The sequence below is a fragment of the Myiozetetes cayanensis genome, unplaced genomic scaffold (genome assembly GCF_022539395.1).
Source record: "Myiozetetes cayanensis isolate MyiCay16 unplaced genomic scaffold, myiCay2020 scf2-11, whole genome shotgun sequence".
Taxonomy (NCBI): domain Eukaryota; kingdom Metazoa; phylum Chordata; class Aves; order Passeriformes; family Tyrannidae; genus Myiozetetes; species Myiozetetes cayanensis.
In genome coordinates, this window is record NW_026087411.1 from 56957009 (window position 1) to 56974596 (window position 17588).

The 17588-nt window shown below is 43.8% G+C and overlaps 1 protein-coding gene across 1 annotated transcript; it reads right to left on the reverse strand.

Annotated features, from left to right (window-relative positions):
- Positions 1-12123: 12123 nt before the first annotated feature.
- On the reverse strand, positions 12124-17588 carry SLC35D3 (solute carrier family 35 member D3). The gene is given in 3 exon segments (XM_050314217.1): positions 12124-15487; positions 15490-16017; positions 17153-17588. Coding segments are annotated over 3 exon segments (1263 nt in total). The 3' UTR covers positions 12124-15188.

Here is a 17588-nt window from a genome sequence, read left to right on the forward strand (position 1 = left end):
CAAAATGTCTCAGGGAGATAGATATGCTAAACTGTAAATTACTATCCATGATTTGGAAACAAAGCATGTAATCACAGAGAGAGAAAAAAATAGGCTAAGAAATGTGAACAAAGTTTCTCATTATTGGAGCACTAAAGCTCTGGAAAGGCCTTTCAGTAGCAGCAAAGGGCCCATTTTTAAGAGCTTCATAAATTAGTGAAGGGGATTTATGACTGGACCAAAATGACCCTAGATATCCTCAGCAGTTCCAGGTTCATGCTTATAAACTAGAGAACAGAGACTCAACAAGGTCCCTGAGAGGCTAATCATAATGACCCTTCTGTTGGATCAAAAACAGTGTTAGAATAGAGTAAAGCTTCAGCCAGATCAGATAACAATGCAGACAAAGCCAAATTTTGCTTCTACTTCTTCAGTTTTCACATTATGTATGGGTGAAGTTCCCAGTCTTGACTGCAGTCTATAATTAATATGTTTCAAGCTGGAGTGCTGTGTCCATCTCTGGGCTCCTCAGTTCAGGAAGGATATTGGGGTGCTGGAGCAGGTCCAGAGAAGAGCAACCAGGCTGGTGAAGGGATTTGAGCACAAGTCCTATGAGGAGAGGCTGAGGGAGCTGGGGTTGTTTAGCCTGGAGAAGAGAAGGCTCAAGGGAGACCTCATCACTCTCTACAGCTACCTGAGAGGAGGTTGTAGCCAGGTGGGGGTTGGTCTCTTTTCCCAGGCAGCTTTCAGTAAGACAAGCAGGCATGGTCTCAAGCTCTGCCAGGGGAGGTTTAGGTTAGATGTTAGGAAGAAATTCTTTATAGAGAGGGTAATCAGGCATTGGAATGGGCTGCCCAGAGAGTTGGTGGATTCTCTGTTCCTGGAGGTATTTAAGAAGAGACTGGATGTGGCACTTAGTGCTATAGTCTAGTAACTGTGGTGATAGTGGATCAAGGGTTGGACTTGATGATCTCAGAGGTCCTTTCCAACCCATCTGATTCTATGATTCTATGATCTCTTTATTTCCTATATGGACACATGGAGACATGAGTCCTCAAAATGAGTGGGAACATTTTGTTACCACCGTACTCAAAAATGGATGCTGACAGCAATCCTCCATTCCTGCCACTCTTAAAATGAGGAGACCATAGTACCAGACCGTGAGGCTGCAAAGCCAGAGAAGCAGTAAAGTCTTCTTTACTTTACAGAGCAGTCGCTCATATGCAGTGATGAGAAGGATGCCTGTTCTGCAACAAGTGCTTCCCCCTTCTGTTGGAGCAATGCCACAAAAGTGCATTTGAAACAGAGTTCACCTTGCACTAGCACTTGGGCATGTAGCCACAGTTAGTTTCTGTGCTGGCGCATCAGAAAAATCATAGTCCTTGCATCTTGTTCCTCCTAGAGCTGCCAGAAAATGAGTGCTTTGTTCCTGGAAGGGCAAGTGCTGCTGCCCAGACTCCCTGGAACACTTTCAGATCACTGCAACCAACCTACTTTGATCCTACTTTGAATCAATGGCTCAAGATCAATAAATTTTCAGAAGGTATGAGCCACAGGTAGAATAACCATGTGGACCTGGTAGCAATCCTGCAGAGATAATAATACCAGAAATTTGTATTTTACTTTGAGTTTACTTACTTTTTGAAAGTTGTGTAAATAAAAGCAAACCCTTTTACAGACAAACCCAAATAATCAAGAGATCTATCAAGACTTCTCAAATAATTTCCTCTTTGAAGATAAATAGGGTGCTTTTATGTTCATACTCAGTCTTCTGCTACATACTTCAGCTCATTGGAGACACTGACAATCTGAAAAACAACCAAAGGGACAGAAGCTTAATCATATGTAGCTAATACACTGTGCAACATAGAGAGACTGGGGAGAATAATTCTACATGGGAAGTCGCAAGTACTGTATTCCTTACAATTATCCATCTTCAAAGGAAATAAAGGCTTTGGTGGCATAAAAAAAAATAAGAGTTGTGCTGTGGTTATGCCATATTTGCTGCATCCTGTATGAATTAGTTTCATTCAAGTATGAACTGTGTTGGTGGCTTTCTAATTTACACTATGGCTCTGAAAGGTTTCCTATAGTGCCTTTTGAGAAGAACTTGGGGTTTTAGACAAATAGAATATTGTTCTCTCTTTCATGGAGATCATCCAGATCCATTAAATGACTCAGTTTTTTTATAGCGCTTTTAAAATTTCATTTTATTTTTAGAATGCAGAACCTTTTTTGGATTTGTTGGAGCCTGTTTTTTGCAGAGACACATTGCTGGAGAAATCACAAGTGGCTTCACATAAACACTCAGGAAGGATCAGAGACTGGGAAAACTGCAGAGGCTGAAGGAAAATCTGAGGTTGGAGTGTAGCACTGTAATGCACTGCAATGGATTACCACACATATCATGTTAAGTGGAAGAGCTACTTGCTGTTCAACATAGTACAAGCCTTTGCCATGCTTGTGACTTTGGGAAGAGATGGGGGCTGGGACCTGCATTTCCTGCACAACTCGGCAGTGACAGCATCATGCAAAGAGAAGAATTCGTATGCTCAGCCACGACAGAGAAATGTCCTGGCCATAGGACAATTATCTGCTGCCTCTCAAAAATGCAAGCCCTTCTTTATGGGCTCCAGCTCCAAATCTCAAATTCCCAAACCCTCTGGCTCTAAGGACAGAGAAATAGAAGCCTGACCCCACTGAGGGTTTTTTCCACTCTCACTGAGAGTCCCAGACTGAAGACCACAGAGGGAGTCTCTGAAGATGACAAATTTGGTTTATTTGTTGAAACTTTTTGACAATCACCATCCCATCACTCTCCACCTATATGGAGAGTCTTGTCCATTTTCACTTGCTTCTGGAGGCTACATTGTTCCCTGCTATAGAAACAGTTATCTGTGACAAGGGCAGTAAGCACACTGTCACAGGTGTCTGGGTAGCTACTTCCCTAGGTCCTATAGCATCCTCTCTGGTATCAGAAATAGATAGCCTGGTTTAAAAACAAACAAACAAACAAAACCACCAAAACTAACAACACACCAAAACAAAAAACCCCAAACCAACCAACAACGACAACAAAAACAAACAAACAAACAAAAAAGCAAAACCAAAAAACAACAACCAACCAATCAAAAAAAGACAAAATACTATGGAGGCACAGAAAGCTGTCTTGTCAGGGCTTTTGGGGCCAGGTATGTGAGTTGGGCAGCTCAGGAGCAGTGCAGTTCTATTCATATGGTGCTACACCCACGTAAATCAATCTAAGTAAGCTCATGCTGTCACACAGAGCTACCTCAGGTGTCTCTGCACCTGAGGCAGTCTGTACCTTAAATAATCTTCCCAAGAACAACCAGGAGTATAACTCGTACACTAATCCCCAAAGCAGACCAACCCAGGAGTGTCACAACCCACTTAACAGAGGAAGATTAAAAACTTCAAAGCCCTGCAGAAGACCTTGGGCAAGGCAGTGCCCAGTGGAGTCCTGTGTGCCTGAGGAGGGATGCAGGCCTGCAGGTGGCTCAGGGCAGCAATGGGAGCCAAAGCTTGGGATTTGGAGACTCAGGCTGCCAACCAGGACCTGGTAACATAGGAAATGCTAATTAAGGCAGTGCACCTGAAGATGCTACTGGCAAGGTAACTTCAGTTCTTTGTTCACTTGGTGCCCGTGGTAATTGGCCTAAAACTTGAAGTTTGCCATTTTTTGCTAGTTTTTGCATAGCTAATGAGGACTAACCCAAGTCCTCTACATCTCCTTCTTTGTTTAGTTACCACAGAAACATCATGCTCAAAGTGTTGTTACTAGAGAACCTCCTAAACACAAGAGATTCACACTACAGAAGCACTTACTAGTGAATGAATACTTACCAGTGAAACGGATTAAACATTTTTTATCACAATATGAAATTCTCCAGGATTTTTTCAAATAACCACTGATTATTAGTCTGTTCGGTCCCATTGAAGTCATCAAACTCCCATCAACTAGACAGGAAGCATCTAAGAAAAACTCTTTACCACTGACACTCCCTTATCTTCTAAATTAAATGATGTTCATACATACCTAAGTCTATGTGATCAGTAACTCCACAGGTCCAAGACTTTCTCTTAAGTAAGGAAGTGTATTAAAAAAAAACCCCTGCATGATACCCTATCTTACTTGGTTTAAAGTAAGAGGCTGACTTTTTTTCTTCTACCAAAAAGAGCTGTCAGAAGTAGCAGCAACATTTTCCATCTGCAATGCATACGCTCAGCTCATTGCTATAGAACTCTAGACAGTATGAGCCCAAGCGACAGCTTGGCTGAGCCTTTCACTGCAAACAATACACCCTGGGCTCAGAGGACTTTTCTGTAACAGCAAAAAAAAAGCATACAGCAGCTGCTCTGCTGGAGGACTCACTGCATCTTCTTTATCTCACTTCTACACCTGTGAGCTCTCTTCATTGCTTCATCTTCCTCTTTTCAGATACAAGCTATTATGAATTGTTAAGGAATATTACATAACATATTTTATTAACAAGAATTTACCCACAGATGGAACCTGGTATTAGATGAGGCAATACTATCTACCTGCCCCAACAGGTTTGTGAACTGTGAGCAATTTTATTATGCTCTTGATGCAGTTTTATCTTCTAGTAGCAGATACAATTGCAGAGTATCACTCAACACTGTTACTTTGATTGCAAAGTCTTTGGGCTGAGACTATCTCTTGTATAAGCAGAGCTTAATGCAATAATAACCTCATTTTGTCTGTGTCCTCCAGACACTTCTGGATGGATATTCTAAATATTAACAATCCACAAGATTGAATTATTCCCAAATCCTTCCACTGCATAAAGTTGGTATAATGCACTTGAGGCTGTGTCAATTCCTTTACAAAATTGAATATTTGTGCATTTACTGCAAAAGTACAAGGAAAAATACAAACTCTATGCCCAAGAAGAAATACAAATGCACACGTTATCCAGGTGTTTACAGAAGTACTCCTCAGTTGCTGCCTGCCTCTGAGGTCCTGCACCAAAGGAGCATATGTTGATATGTTCTCTGGTGGGCTGCAGCAGTTAGAAATTTACCATGATGACTGACTATCTCAGTTCTCTCCAAGGCACAGAACACAAAAAATTGTTGAGCTCTGAGCTGGTTGGCATAGCCAGAGGGTGCAGGGTTCAACTCCTGAGACCAAGCCATAGGTGCAACACATCACTGTCCCCATCCTACTTTTTGCAGCCCTGTTGGCTACACATAGCTCAGGAAAGTCTGCATCTCAACTACTCAGCATAGATACATACCTTTGGCTTCTGGGAGTGGTTGATCACATTTAATATAGGGGTGGAGAGCTCCACAGCTAGAGGACCAACTAAAATCAGATTTTGTCATCAGTGGCCACATGGCTTAGATCCACCGTTTGTTTTCTGTCTTTGGAGAGTTCAGCCCTGCCTCTGTTCAGCTATTAGTGCTTTAACAGATGTGAATCAAATTGTCATTGAATCCAGTCATTTCAAATCAGAACAAGTGTAAATCTTCAGACTAAAATACATAAAAATCAATAAAAACATTTTACTACTGTACTCTTGGGATTATTTTAGAGATGCAGTTATAGATTTCAGTCAGCCGTGGCTGACTAGAGAAAAACTGGCACCAAAAAAGCCGTGGCACCAAGAGAAAAAATAGCCAGTAAAAAGCTCTCCATTCATCATCCCTAAATTCTGGATAGACAACTAGTCCCTCAGGGAACTGTTCCCCAACATGGGAGATTGTAACAAACAAGGCAAAAATCCTGAACAGTACCTCAGCAGCTGCTGTGACAGGTATATCAAATCACACTCCCCTCACAGGAGCTTCTTTATGCTTCTCTCTGCTGCCACAGCACAGAATTCTGTAGTTTTATGTCCATCATTTCCTGATCAGGAGAGATGTTTATAGCTCATGTGGGACCTTTTTGCCCTGAAACAACTTTTTCCCAATCAATTTCATTGGCATTATGGGACCGTGACAGTGTAGCAGAAGCAAGCCAGCTCTTTACTTGTTTTGAAGCACATTGATCTTACCAAATCTACGGAATTAACCCACAGTCCAAAATCAATGGATGAAAACCCCAAATACTCATGCGTCCTCCTGTAAAATGGAGTGAGAGCACAGTTTCAAAGGGAGTGCAATTCTGTTTAAAGTTAAAAGCAGCCCAGCAATGAAAGACCTGGGTATAGTACAAGTCTAATGGACTTTATTTAAGCATACACACCAGCCCTGGAACACAGCAGCTCCTGTCACAAATGGTGTAAAAAAAATGCCAACTTTGGGGGCTCATCTTACCTTTATCTCACATATCAGATAGACCAAAAGCAAATAGAGTAGTTCATCTAAATCTTTGTGAGTCTTAAGAAAGCAAGTTAGCAGAAAAAATATATTACTAAATTAGCCTGAAGGCCGTGGTCCAGAAAAAAATAAAATCAATGCTTCTGGCTTTCTTTTCTTTTTTTTTTTTTTTTTTTCCTGGCAATACTGCAATGGGAATGCCAGTTGAGGCATTGTCACAAAAAAAATATAGGTGGATATAGGTGGAGAGAGGTTTGCTCCTGAAAGAAAGGGATCAGCAAGTGAAATGGTTGTAAAGTTTCAAATTTCATCTGGATACACAAAGGCAAAGTAAGGCAGCAGATGTATTAACTTACAGCCTCCCAGATCCCTGTGTGCCTTGGATGGGGGCTTCTCCAGCCTTGAAAGTACTGTGGTGCACTGGGATGCCCCTGGCTCACATCCAGGTGCCTTCTGCTGAAGCACCTTATGGGGTCCCCACACCTATATTTGGCACAGATAGTGATGCTGGATTTAAAATAATGCAAATTCTCTACGTCCTTCTTGTTACTACTCAAATGTTTGTTCATTATTTTGACCGAAAAATGCAGAGCAACTGTAAGTCTTTGGAAATGTGTCTGTGTGACTCTAGTTGTTTTGCTTTCCTTCGCTTTCCTTCTTCCCTGATAGCTTATAACACTTACACAAGTTTAGCATTTTAGTTAAAATGAGAGTTGTTTTTTGCATGAATCTGCAAAATTGATCTTGTGTATCTCTACTGGCAGCCACCCACAGTCAGACTTTATGCGCCCTAATGCTGGAAATGCACTTACCTAAATTAGATATCCCATCACAGCAGAGCTCACCGATAGCAGGGCAGATCAGTGCTGCCTGCACCCTGGGAATCAGCTGGCTACTTCCTATCTTGCACGAGATTGAATTTGTGACATTTTTTATTCTAAGGCTCAACCTGTAAAGATGCCAGAATTGTTTGTCAAGTCAGCTCAAGAATAATGGTAAATCCCTGACATTCTCAAATGGGTTTGAAGGTTCACTGTAGCAAACCCACTTTACAGAGCTCATTCTTTATTACAGTCCTCACCTTTACATCTTTGTTTTCCCAGGCACTTTGAAGGCAATGAAAATAAGGCAGCCACCAACCTTTCCGTTCCATATCTTGAATTATTTTGCAAGCTCAGCCAGCATTGTATTGCCTGCAGGAACTTGCTTCTTAAATAAATCTTTTCTTCTAAAAAGCTATTAGTGCATTTGCATATTCCCTTTCAGAAGTATAGAGGGAGATGTGACTGGTAAAAAAAGAGAAAAGTAATAAAAGAACCGTTTTTCTGCAGTAATAGCCTGCCTGGACTGCACAGGTAAAATCTGTACTGCTCCTCTCCCTCACCATACCACTGAGCACCTGAGCTGACCTGTTACTGTGCATGGGGAGGGGACTGAGTGAACTGAGGTGTGCCAGCTCCCTCCAAGGAGCTCTTTTTTTTCTCCTGCAGCAGCTGCTTTTACAAGCAGTTGTATTGCCACAGCAATGCCACTAAATGGATTTGGGGCAGAGGGGCTGTTTCTTTCACTTTGCCTTGCTGGAACTGTGAGTCTTAGCTTCTCAAGCACAGATCTCTCCTTGGTGGGATAGAAAAGAAATCCCAAACCCCACTTCCAACTCTCCCTGGCTCTGGGAACACCAGCCACTACTGAGACACTAATGTAGCAAAATGCTTTCCTTTAGGTTTATGTCCTACTGAATGAAGGCTCAAAAGCACAAAATTAACATATGTATAAATGGTTTGGTGCAAAGTCAAGAACTCCTGGATGAGAACATCTGTGATGGCAACTGGTAAGGACTGAGATGACTGCTCTATATTGCCACCTAGGAATCTGTGTTCACATCACAACCCGAGTCTTCAAAGTTCCCCAATTTATGTGCCAATATGTTGGATCTATACAATCCACAAAGAAGAGCCCTACCAAGAAACAATCCCTGTTTTCAACCGGTGCTTTAAATGCAGACATGCAGTGAAACTGTCTTGTCTCTGAAGGTCTTACTCACTGTACTTGTTCATTATGACTATACACTTGCATAAATCTGTAATGAAGCTCAAGTACAGAACAATGTGTCTGTGAGAGTGACATCTGACATTTTTTTTTCTGCTGGCTGCTGCTTTGATTTCCCTGAAGAGGACTCACAGGCTGTGTTCCAGGCCCAGGACTCTGGATGTTGTGCCCTATCTGACCAGTAACAGGGAGACAGGTAAAGTCTTCAGAAAGAAAACAAAGAAATGAATGGTGCCAAATCAACACCAAAGCTCAGCCAAGACCAGTGTTTGCAGGCCCTGACGAAAGGCAATGAAGTAGATAAAGCTGGGAAAAGCCTAAAGCTTTTACAACAAATAACCCAAACTCCTTCTGCAAAACCTCCTGTCAAAACAGCAGCTCTGACTGCTGTTTTCATCTTTCACATCAGCCAGCTATTGCTTAGCGTCTTTCTTGAGCTAGAGCATTGAATATTTGGAGCAGCTGTTTTTATAAAAGACAAGCTTACTTAATCACTGTTAAGTAGGTTCTCCAGAAGAAAAAGGTGTGCTGGTTGTGCTGGATGACAGATCTGGACGCAGCATGAGTTGCTCTGGTTTGATCAAGCCACTGCAACATCCAAGTGGACCAGAAGATTTCAGCACTCAGAAGGCACCCCAGGACATGACAAGGTAGTACAAATTATTCTACTCATGTATAACTTCTATAAATTAAAAACAAAACAAAACAAAACAAACAAACAAAACAAAAACAAACAAACAAACAAACAAACAAAAACAAACAACAACAACAAAAAAAAAAAAAAAAGAGAGAAATTTTGAAAGTCCAATCGTGTATCAGGAATCTTTGAAATGAGCTGCTGGCTTGGCATTGACACTTCTTTGAAGGGTCCTTCTTCACAGAGACCTGCACCCCAGCTTTCCTAAATTAAGCAATTTCTTCCATGATGCCAGGCAAATGCACCTCAGTCTCTCTTCTTTTAGAAAATATTGTAAATCCCAGGGCCAAAATTGTGTGGCTGTGCACTCAGTTATGGTGAGTTCTTTGTGCACTGGCCTTCTGGTGTTCAATGAATATGCAGACTCAGTGTCCTCTCAGCCACTATGCTTAAGGGAATGCAATTTTTTTCCCTGTAAAATTGTTATACGGACATATTTAGCTGCTTTTCTTATGTTTGCAATAACATATATTGTTGGATCTTTTCTGTGCTCTTGATTATTCACTCATTCAAGAAGATGCATTGCCAGAGCCTCTCTGCTTTTCAGAGCCCAGGTTGGCTAGTGGTTTGATAATCAGAAGGAAAAATCCATATTTTACCTTTTAACCAGTGGTTTGGAATTGGACTAACCATAAGGAAGAATTTGCAGAGATACTCTGAAGACAAAATATTCACTTAAGAGAATTAAGACAAATCAAGACACAAGGAGGTAATGATGATGTACATACCCTGTAGCTGTTTTTATTTACTAATGATACTCATTATTTACAGCAGCCAGAAAACCTGACTGGTTTACTATCATGACCAGTTCCAACTCATTATTCTCTCTCATTTGATTGCCATGTCAGGTATGAGACAGTCTGTGACCTTAGAAGTTATTGCTCTTTTTCAGAGAAATCCTGAATTCAGTTAAAGAATTGTTGAAATCTTCTTGTTCTGTCACGAACAAAATCAATAGCAGATAATTATAAAAAGTGCCATAATTTTGAGAACAGAACTGGCATTGCTTTTACTTGATAAAGGACAAACTTATTAATAAAATTAATGTGCCCAGAACAAAATTTCTTACAACTGTCCAGTAAGGAAAAAAATCAAAGGACCGCAAAGAGCAAATCCACTCATCTTTCCTCCAGCCTGGTCATTCACTCTGCCTCTGTCCTTCATGTGTATTGCTCTTTCAGGGCCCCAAATTCAAGTTTATTCACTGCAGGTTTACTGCATTGTTTGGCCACGGGTTTCTAATGCTGTTACTATGTTTCCTTCATGCAAGAACATTTTGCTTTCCCACAAACCATCACATATTCCCCATCCATCCTAATTTGTAATTCACATATTCTCCCCATCCATCTTCATCCCATCCCAGGTACTTTGAGCATTGTTTTCATGCTCTCTGCCGCTCTCTCAGGCGGTCTCTCTACATTGCAAAAACAATGTCTACCGCTGAAGTGTGACTGGCTTTCAGAGTCTCCACCTGCAATAAAAACCAGCCTGGCTTAATAGCACATTCATAGCCTTATTCTTTAAAATGTTCTTACTGTGAAAAAATCTCCTTCTGGTTTTACGTGTGTAACAAATATCCACACTGGCATGCACAACCAGATTTCGGTGCTGGCTGGCTGGCTGGCAGAGTGAGAGCCCTCACTCCTGCGTCTCTTCTCTGCGCAGCCCAGCTCTGCAGGACGCTGGTACGCAGCCCTGGCCCAGCTCCACAAGGAGCTGGTACTCAGCCATGGCTGAGCTATATAGGGAGCTGGTACGAAGGGAGCTGGTGGGCAGAAACATGCACAAAGGTAGCAAGAAGCAATATGGTCATACAAGATCCCTCTGGTCCGATCTTTCCCTGCCCTTCTAATACAAAAAAAAAACAAACCAAAAAAAAACCCAAAAAACCCCAATAAAACCACCAAACCCATAGCAGAAGCCTCTGTGGCAAGTCCTCAATCACTGGCAGAGGTTTTCAGGATGGGCACTGGAAAAAAGATTTGGAAAAAAAATTGGGAACAAGGGAAGAGAAAGGGGGGTTGTGCATGCTCATCAGTTCCTGACAGGAAAGAGGTTAAAGTGAAAGGCTTCCTGATGACCTCCAACAAACTACTGAAGCATGAATATAGCAGCTAATTGAGAGGTAGAGTCGATTGCCTGCACAGCACTTAGACTTCAATTCAAAAATACACAGAAGAAACCTCAAAGCGATATGTGAAATTATACAGGACACAGGCAGAGAGGGTCAAGGTGTTAAGCCTTCACCATGATAAGGAGCAAAATGCTCAAATGTTAATTTAGAGACCAGAGCTGAAGGGCTCACACTTTTCTGCCTCCTGAAGCCTTTGCAGCAAACAGACATAATCGCATTACAAGAGGTTGTTAAGCACCGGCAATAAACTATCCCTAGACATATACAGGACTCTGGAGTGTTGCTAAATAATCTGTAAAGTTCCTTTCACTCTCAGATGTTTTTTTCTAGGTTGTTGTATATTTTTCTTGTGGAAGTGATGGCAAATACAAGATTAGTTTGTTAGCGATGTATGCAAATTTTTAATTTAAAAATTTTAACTGTACCTGCCTACAATTAACCTGTCCTCCCTTTAATTTCTTTGAGAAAAAATTTATTTCAGAAAAAACAGCCAGTCTGGCTTTTGCTGTCCTGTTCCACATGTATTTGTGTGCGTGCCTGTGCGTGTACCGGCAGATCTAGGAGTGCTACAGCAGGTGTTACTCGAGGATGTGTTGACACTGAAATTCATGTTTATTCTCAAAGCGGTCATTGTGCATCAGGTTCATTTATTATCCGGTAACAAGGACAGTGTCTTTCTCTAAATCAACCCGCAGGCACATTTGTGTGGAGCTCTGAGATGAATTTGGTAATAATCACCAACTGCAGCCTGGTCTGGCACAACTCAGTTTCAGCCACAGGCTCATTATGTACCTTTCATTCGAAGCAAACAGGTAAAAGTTAATGCTTAAGTCATCTCCTAGGGTTGCCATGTGACATAGCTGGTAATACAAATACTTAACATTGATAAATAAATTAATATTAAGTTATTTTATAATACAGTGACTTTATAACAGAACTATTAATAATGAGCATCATCTTTCTTTTATTTATTCTAAAGTTACAGCAATTACACCAGTGACACTAAAGCATTTTAAATATGTAACCAAAAAATCACTGCTGAGAACCACAGAAGCTTCAAGCTGTACAGAGGGCCCAGCACTTCAGATTCCTGTATTCCTTTTTTCTGTCCTTAGTCCCTCTGTCCATGACAGTATTTATAGCATGTGGTCACATGTTGAGAAAACTTGGATGGGATAAAGGCACAAGAATAACTATAAATGAACCAAAAATGAGCACCCTGGAGTAGCAACAATAAGAAAACCAGAAGGCTTTTGGAAAGCAATGCATTTTATTCCCACATCTCATTCTGCAGTCTTCCGCTGATGCTATTAAAATACCTCAGCACGAGGCAGTATTTTTATTTCATTGTGCGACAGTGTCTGTTACTGAAAAAGTGGATTGCATTTGACAAATTCCCATTTTAATTAAGGGAATTTACAGGTATAAACAGAATACAATATAATCACATTTTGATTACACATGCAAATGTACAACATTGTAACAGCAGCTTTTCTAATAGTCAAAACTGTTTGAATGTCCACAGATTTCTAGGAATAATTCGACAACAGTAAGTGGCAAAACATTTATTCCCCCTGAGAAAAATTCCTGAAACAAGAGTCCAGGGGGAGAGCTTCCTACAGCACATGTCAAACATGGGAGTGTACGCTACAGGATCTAAGACTGGTATCCAGGTGGTAAAAAGATCCACACTTTTTGTGGACAGAAAACACTGAGCACAGTGAGGGCAGATCAGAAACATGGGTTTCTCTCCAGCCATCTGTATGATTACAATGCAGTTCAATATCATAATGAGTTCAGTAATACGGCAACTATAAGTCATAGGCACAAATGTCTTTAGTCTAGGATGCATTTGAAAAACTAACAAAAGCCCTATTATATTAGCCTAGAAACAATAAATAGTGCTTTTACTGAAAAGATCCCATATGGAGTTTGCACAGAAAGTAAACGTATTCTGGCATACAGCCAGCATCTCTCAACTTTCAAACACAAACTTTATATAACCTGTGATGTATAGATAGATCTCCATGCCTCATCCCCCAGCTCAGCAGCTACAGGCTTTTAGCCTGTACGTCTTTACAGACATCTCTTTCAAAATCCATGGGTGATGCCAGGTCAGCCAGCTTCTGCGCTGGCTCAGAAAACATACTGTCACAGCACCTGATGTTTCTGCCTGCATTTATTGACAAGAATCTAAAGCTCCCCCAGAGAGCAGTTTTGCAAATATTCCCTGCTGGGCAAATTGCTCACATCGGACTCCAGTGCTGAATGTGTTGTGAGCTAATGCTGCCTGCTCAGCTTGAGAGAGCACTGGACTAGGCACAGATTAATTAGGGCTGTGGGAAAAATTGATTCGCAGTTCAGTGGCTTAATAAATTATAATAAATAATGAACGACAACAACAACAATATTAAATACAACAGCAACAAACTTGGTGCATTTTTTCAGGAGATGATAATAGCTTGTTTCAGTCAATGCGGTCAAGACGGCCCCAATGGCCATGGTACCCTTTTGGGATGAGAAATACTGAGAGTCAAATCTTTTCTCTCTCTAGTCTGAGCAAAGGTTTCACCCAAGTACCTCCACCTACCAAAGGGATATCCCCAGGCTAAGAAACACTCAAACATTTGTTTCCACAGTCCTTTCAGTTAAACAGATGTGTGACAAAATATTGGCACATCCACCAGAGGCCTCACTGGAGTGACTGCTTCCCGCTTCCAACGGGAGCACTTGAGTGGCTGGGGGTAAAGGCAGCTCTGTCCCTCACAGCCCACAGGGACAGTGTGGGCACTGGGGAGCTGCTTCTACCAAAGCCATGGACATCCTGGCGCCGAGCGCACTGAGCATCCTGGCCCACAGGCACTGAGCCTGTGACAGAGCACACTGCAGCTCTTGCCTGCCTGCCCACTTGTTGCCCTTCCACTGGACAACACAGCACAGGGACTGTGCAAGGGCTCATACGCACAAAGCCATGTACCAACACGTGGTCAGGATATAGAAGCGCTGACCTGCAAAAGCATCCCTGGGAACTCCGGAGAGTTGGTGTCCCCAGTTCAGCTATCAGCCTCTAGTTATGAAAGAGTGGATGGAGAGGACTCCTAGGTTCCAGTCCAGGCTCTGATCCACCTGAGTTTAGGGTACAAGGAGGGATAACACAAGGCACACACTTTGTCCCTAATTTTTTTTATAGGCATCCCAAATCCAATCAATACATAACATTTCCAAACTCTTTTATTTGAATCAAGCTAATATTCCAAATGCTATGTGTAGTTAAAGCTCATAGATAAACATCCTTCTTTTGCTAATCAAAGCTTCTTAGAAGTTCAGATCTGGTTCTGCTTTCATGTACACCACCACAAGACAAAAGTTTTTATACCGAACACACAGAGCACCCAATTTAAACCAGGTCCAAGGCTCAGCCCGGAGAGTTTCAATTCTTCAGTTAAGAGAGTGATTTTATGCCAATATAACTTAAGTGGTACAACCTCTAGCTCTGTTGCAATTGTATTGACATAGAGGAGCACAAAAAAGTACAGTTAATAGGAGTCTATATTGTAGGAATATATTTATATAGAGTACCTATAATTGGATGGATACAGACATGGAAGCACATTGACAGAGCCTCCGAATGTGTTAAAATCACAAGGCTCCAGACACAAGCTAAGCTCTAGGCCACTTCTGTGTCACTGGCACTGCTGACTAACTCAATGGTACTGATGTCCCTTATAGCCCAGGCTGCTGGGCAAGCACCCCAAGACTTCCCATTACTCAACTCTCTCTCTGTGTTTGCAGCAGAGAACTCCACACCTTAGCTGAGGTGGGACTAAAGTGATGTACTGAAAGCAGCTGAAAGCAAGCCCAAAGCATGAGTAAACTATGATCTTTTTGCTTTTTTGACAATGAGGTAAAGTCATCCTGCATGATTTGGATTTGTAAGCACTGATGTAAAAATGTATGCTCTGCCTTTCCCATGTACAGAAAACCAGGTGTTTGTCCTCAAGAAATAGTTTTCAAACCTGCTCTTTAAGGGTTTGGTAGCTCTTCATTTTCTATCAAATAATCCTTCTTTATATAATTAGCACCCCTCACCAACCTCCATACTCCAAGATAGGCTTCTTTCAGCGAGCTCCTGTTCACTTCTTCTGTGATGGTGAATTTTCCCTGGACCACAGGTGCCTTGGCAGACTTCTCCGTGATGTCCTTCTTTTCCTCTCCACTCTGGCTGTCCCCCGTGGCTGATCCTTCCACTGCTGCTTCCTCAGCCCCCTTCCCCTGGGAAACTGCCTCCATGGCAAACAGAGCTTGGTCCCCAGCCTGCCTTTTCCCTCCTCTTCTCTAGCTTCTTTCTCCAGGTCCTCATAATTGCTCTGCCGTCTGGTCTCAATGTACTTGGCCACGCAGTAAATGACAGACCCCAAGGTATTGACCACAACACCGGCTATAAATAACCTTGTGGGCTCCACATCATTGAATGCCACCATGCCTACCGTGATGGTGGCTATGCTCTTCACCACCCCTACGAAGCTGGTGGTCACAGCCGAGTTAATGTAAGTGCAGTGAAGGGTGGTAAAGTTCATGGCACAGCTAATCAGGACACAAGCAATAAAGATGCATACCATGGCAGGGTCCTTCCACCCTGGGAAGGACCAGACGTTGATGGAATCCATGCTGGCAAAGGAGCAGATGATGAGAAAAGGGGTGGCCGAAACAGCAATGGCATACTGAGCTGTCAGGGGTCCATATTCACTGTCTACACTGGTTTTCTGAATGAGCACCAGGTAGGCAGCATGTATCAGCACAGCCAGCACGCCTGTCACATAGCCCATGGCATCCCCGGTCAGGTCACCAGCTCCTGTCAGGAGAGTCACAGAGAGAAATAAGCATGGGTTTTGCATGTGAGACAGAAAGAGAGCACGGTTTTGGACTAGAGGGATATTTAGGAAATAGACATCACTGCACTTCCAGTAACTCCCAGGATTTGTCATGCTTGTCCCAAGGCTGGACACACTTGCCTCCCAACAGATAACTCATTTTCTTTTTTTTAAAGCTGCAAACCTACTGAATGTCTTTTCTGTCCCCTTAAATCCCACAGTGGAAATCAGATTGCTTTCTCCCTTTTGTGAAGACTCTGTGGGAGATTTGTAGCTGAAATCGCACATACACGCAGCAACCCTGAGCGTCCTCTTGCCAGCACAGACACTTGCCAGCTCTGGCTGGCCAGGCTGCCTGCCCTCCAACCCACTGGCCATCCTGCACCCTCTACCAACAGACCCCTGTGGGGTCCCTGAAGCGAGAGCTTCCCTTCTGAGCCCCATCAGACCTCTTTGCAAATTAAACTTTGTGTGTTCTGTTCTTTGGGACAGCCCCCAACTCAGGAGTGCTGCTGGGCCACAGAGTGCCAGCTTTGCTTCCTATCCCACCTACATCTCGACTGGAAAGCAACATGGGTCCTCCTGGCCCCAGACGGTTGCAGCTGACCCCTAAGCTTGCACTTACTCCTGTAAGACTGCCCTTACTCCAGCAAGGCTGCAGTTGCCCCCATGGGCTTGCAGTTGCCCCCAGAACATTACATCTACTCCTCTCATAAAACTACACGTCCCTCCGTAAGACTGCATCTTCCCTAGAAGGGAACCGTAGGTTTACACCGACTCCCATAAGGTGCACCTATCTCCATATTCACTAAGCCCTGCAAGAATGTAGCAATCATCCACCCCTGCAAGGCTGCACCTGCTTGCCCGTGAAGCTGCACCTACCCCCGTGGAGTCGCAGCTGTCCCCCTAGGACTGCACCCCCCCCCGTATCCTCGCGTCTTTCCGCCCCGCTGTTCTCCTCGTCCCGACGCAAATCCCAGCCGGAGCGGCCGCGGTTGCAGCTGCAGAGGCGGCAGCCCCGTCGGGGCGCTCCGCGGCGCGGCCACCCGCCCCGTCCCGTCCCGCCCCGTCCCGCCCCGTCCCCGCCGGTGCGGTCACGGCCGCGGTCGCACTCACCGGCCAGGGCGGCGCCGCAGGTGGTGATGAGGACGGCGACGAGGACGCCGGGCGAGGGCATGCCGTCGCGGAGCACCAGGGCGCCGGTGACGAGGGTGACGAGGGGCAGGCAGCGCTTGAAGACGACGTACATGGGGAGGCTGAGGCCGCGCAGAGACCAGAGGGTGAGGGTGGACTGCAGGGTGGCCAAGGCGGCCACGGCGGCGAAGGGGCGCGCCAGGCGGAGCCCGAAGGGCGGCAGCGCTGCCAGCCCCCGCCGCCGCAGCGCCTCCAGCCCCAGCGCCGCCGCCGCGCTGCTGAGGCACTGCAGCAGCGTCAGGAAGGCGAAGTGGTAGCGGGCCAGCAGGAACTTCAGCAGGATGTTCAGCGAGCCCGAGCAGAGCCCGTGCGCCACCGCCACCGCGACGCCCCGCGCCCGGCCCCGCCACCGGAGCAT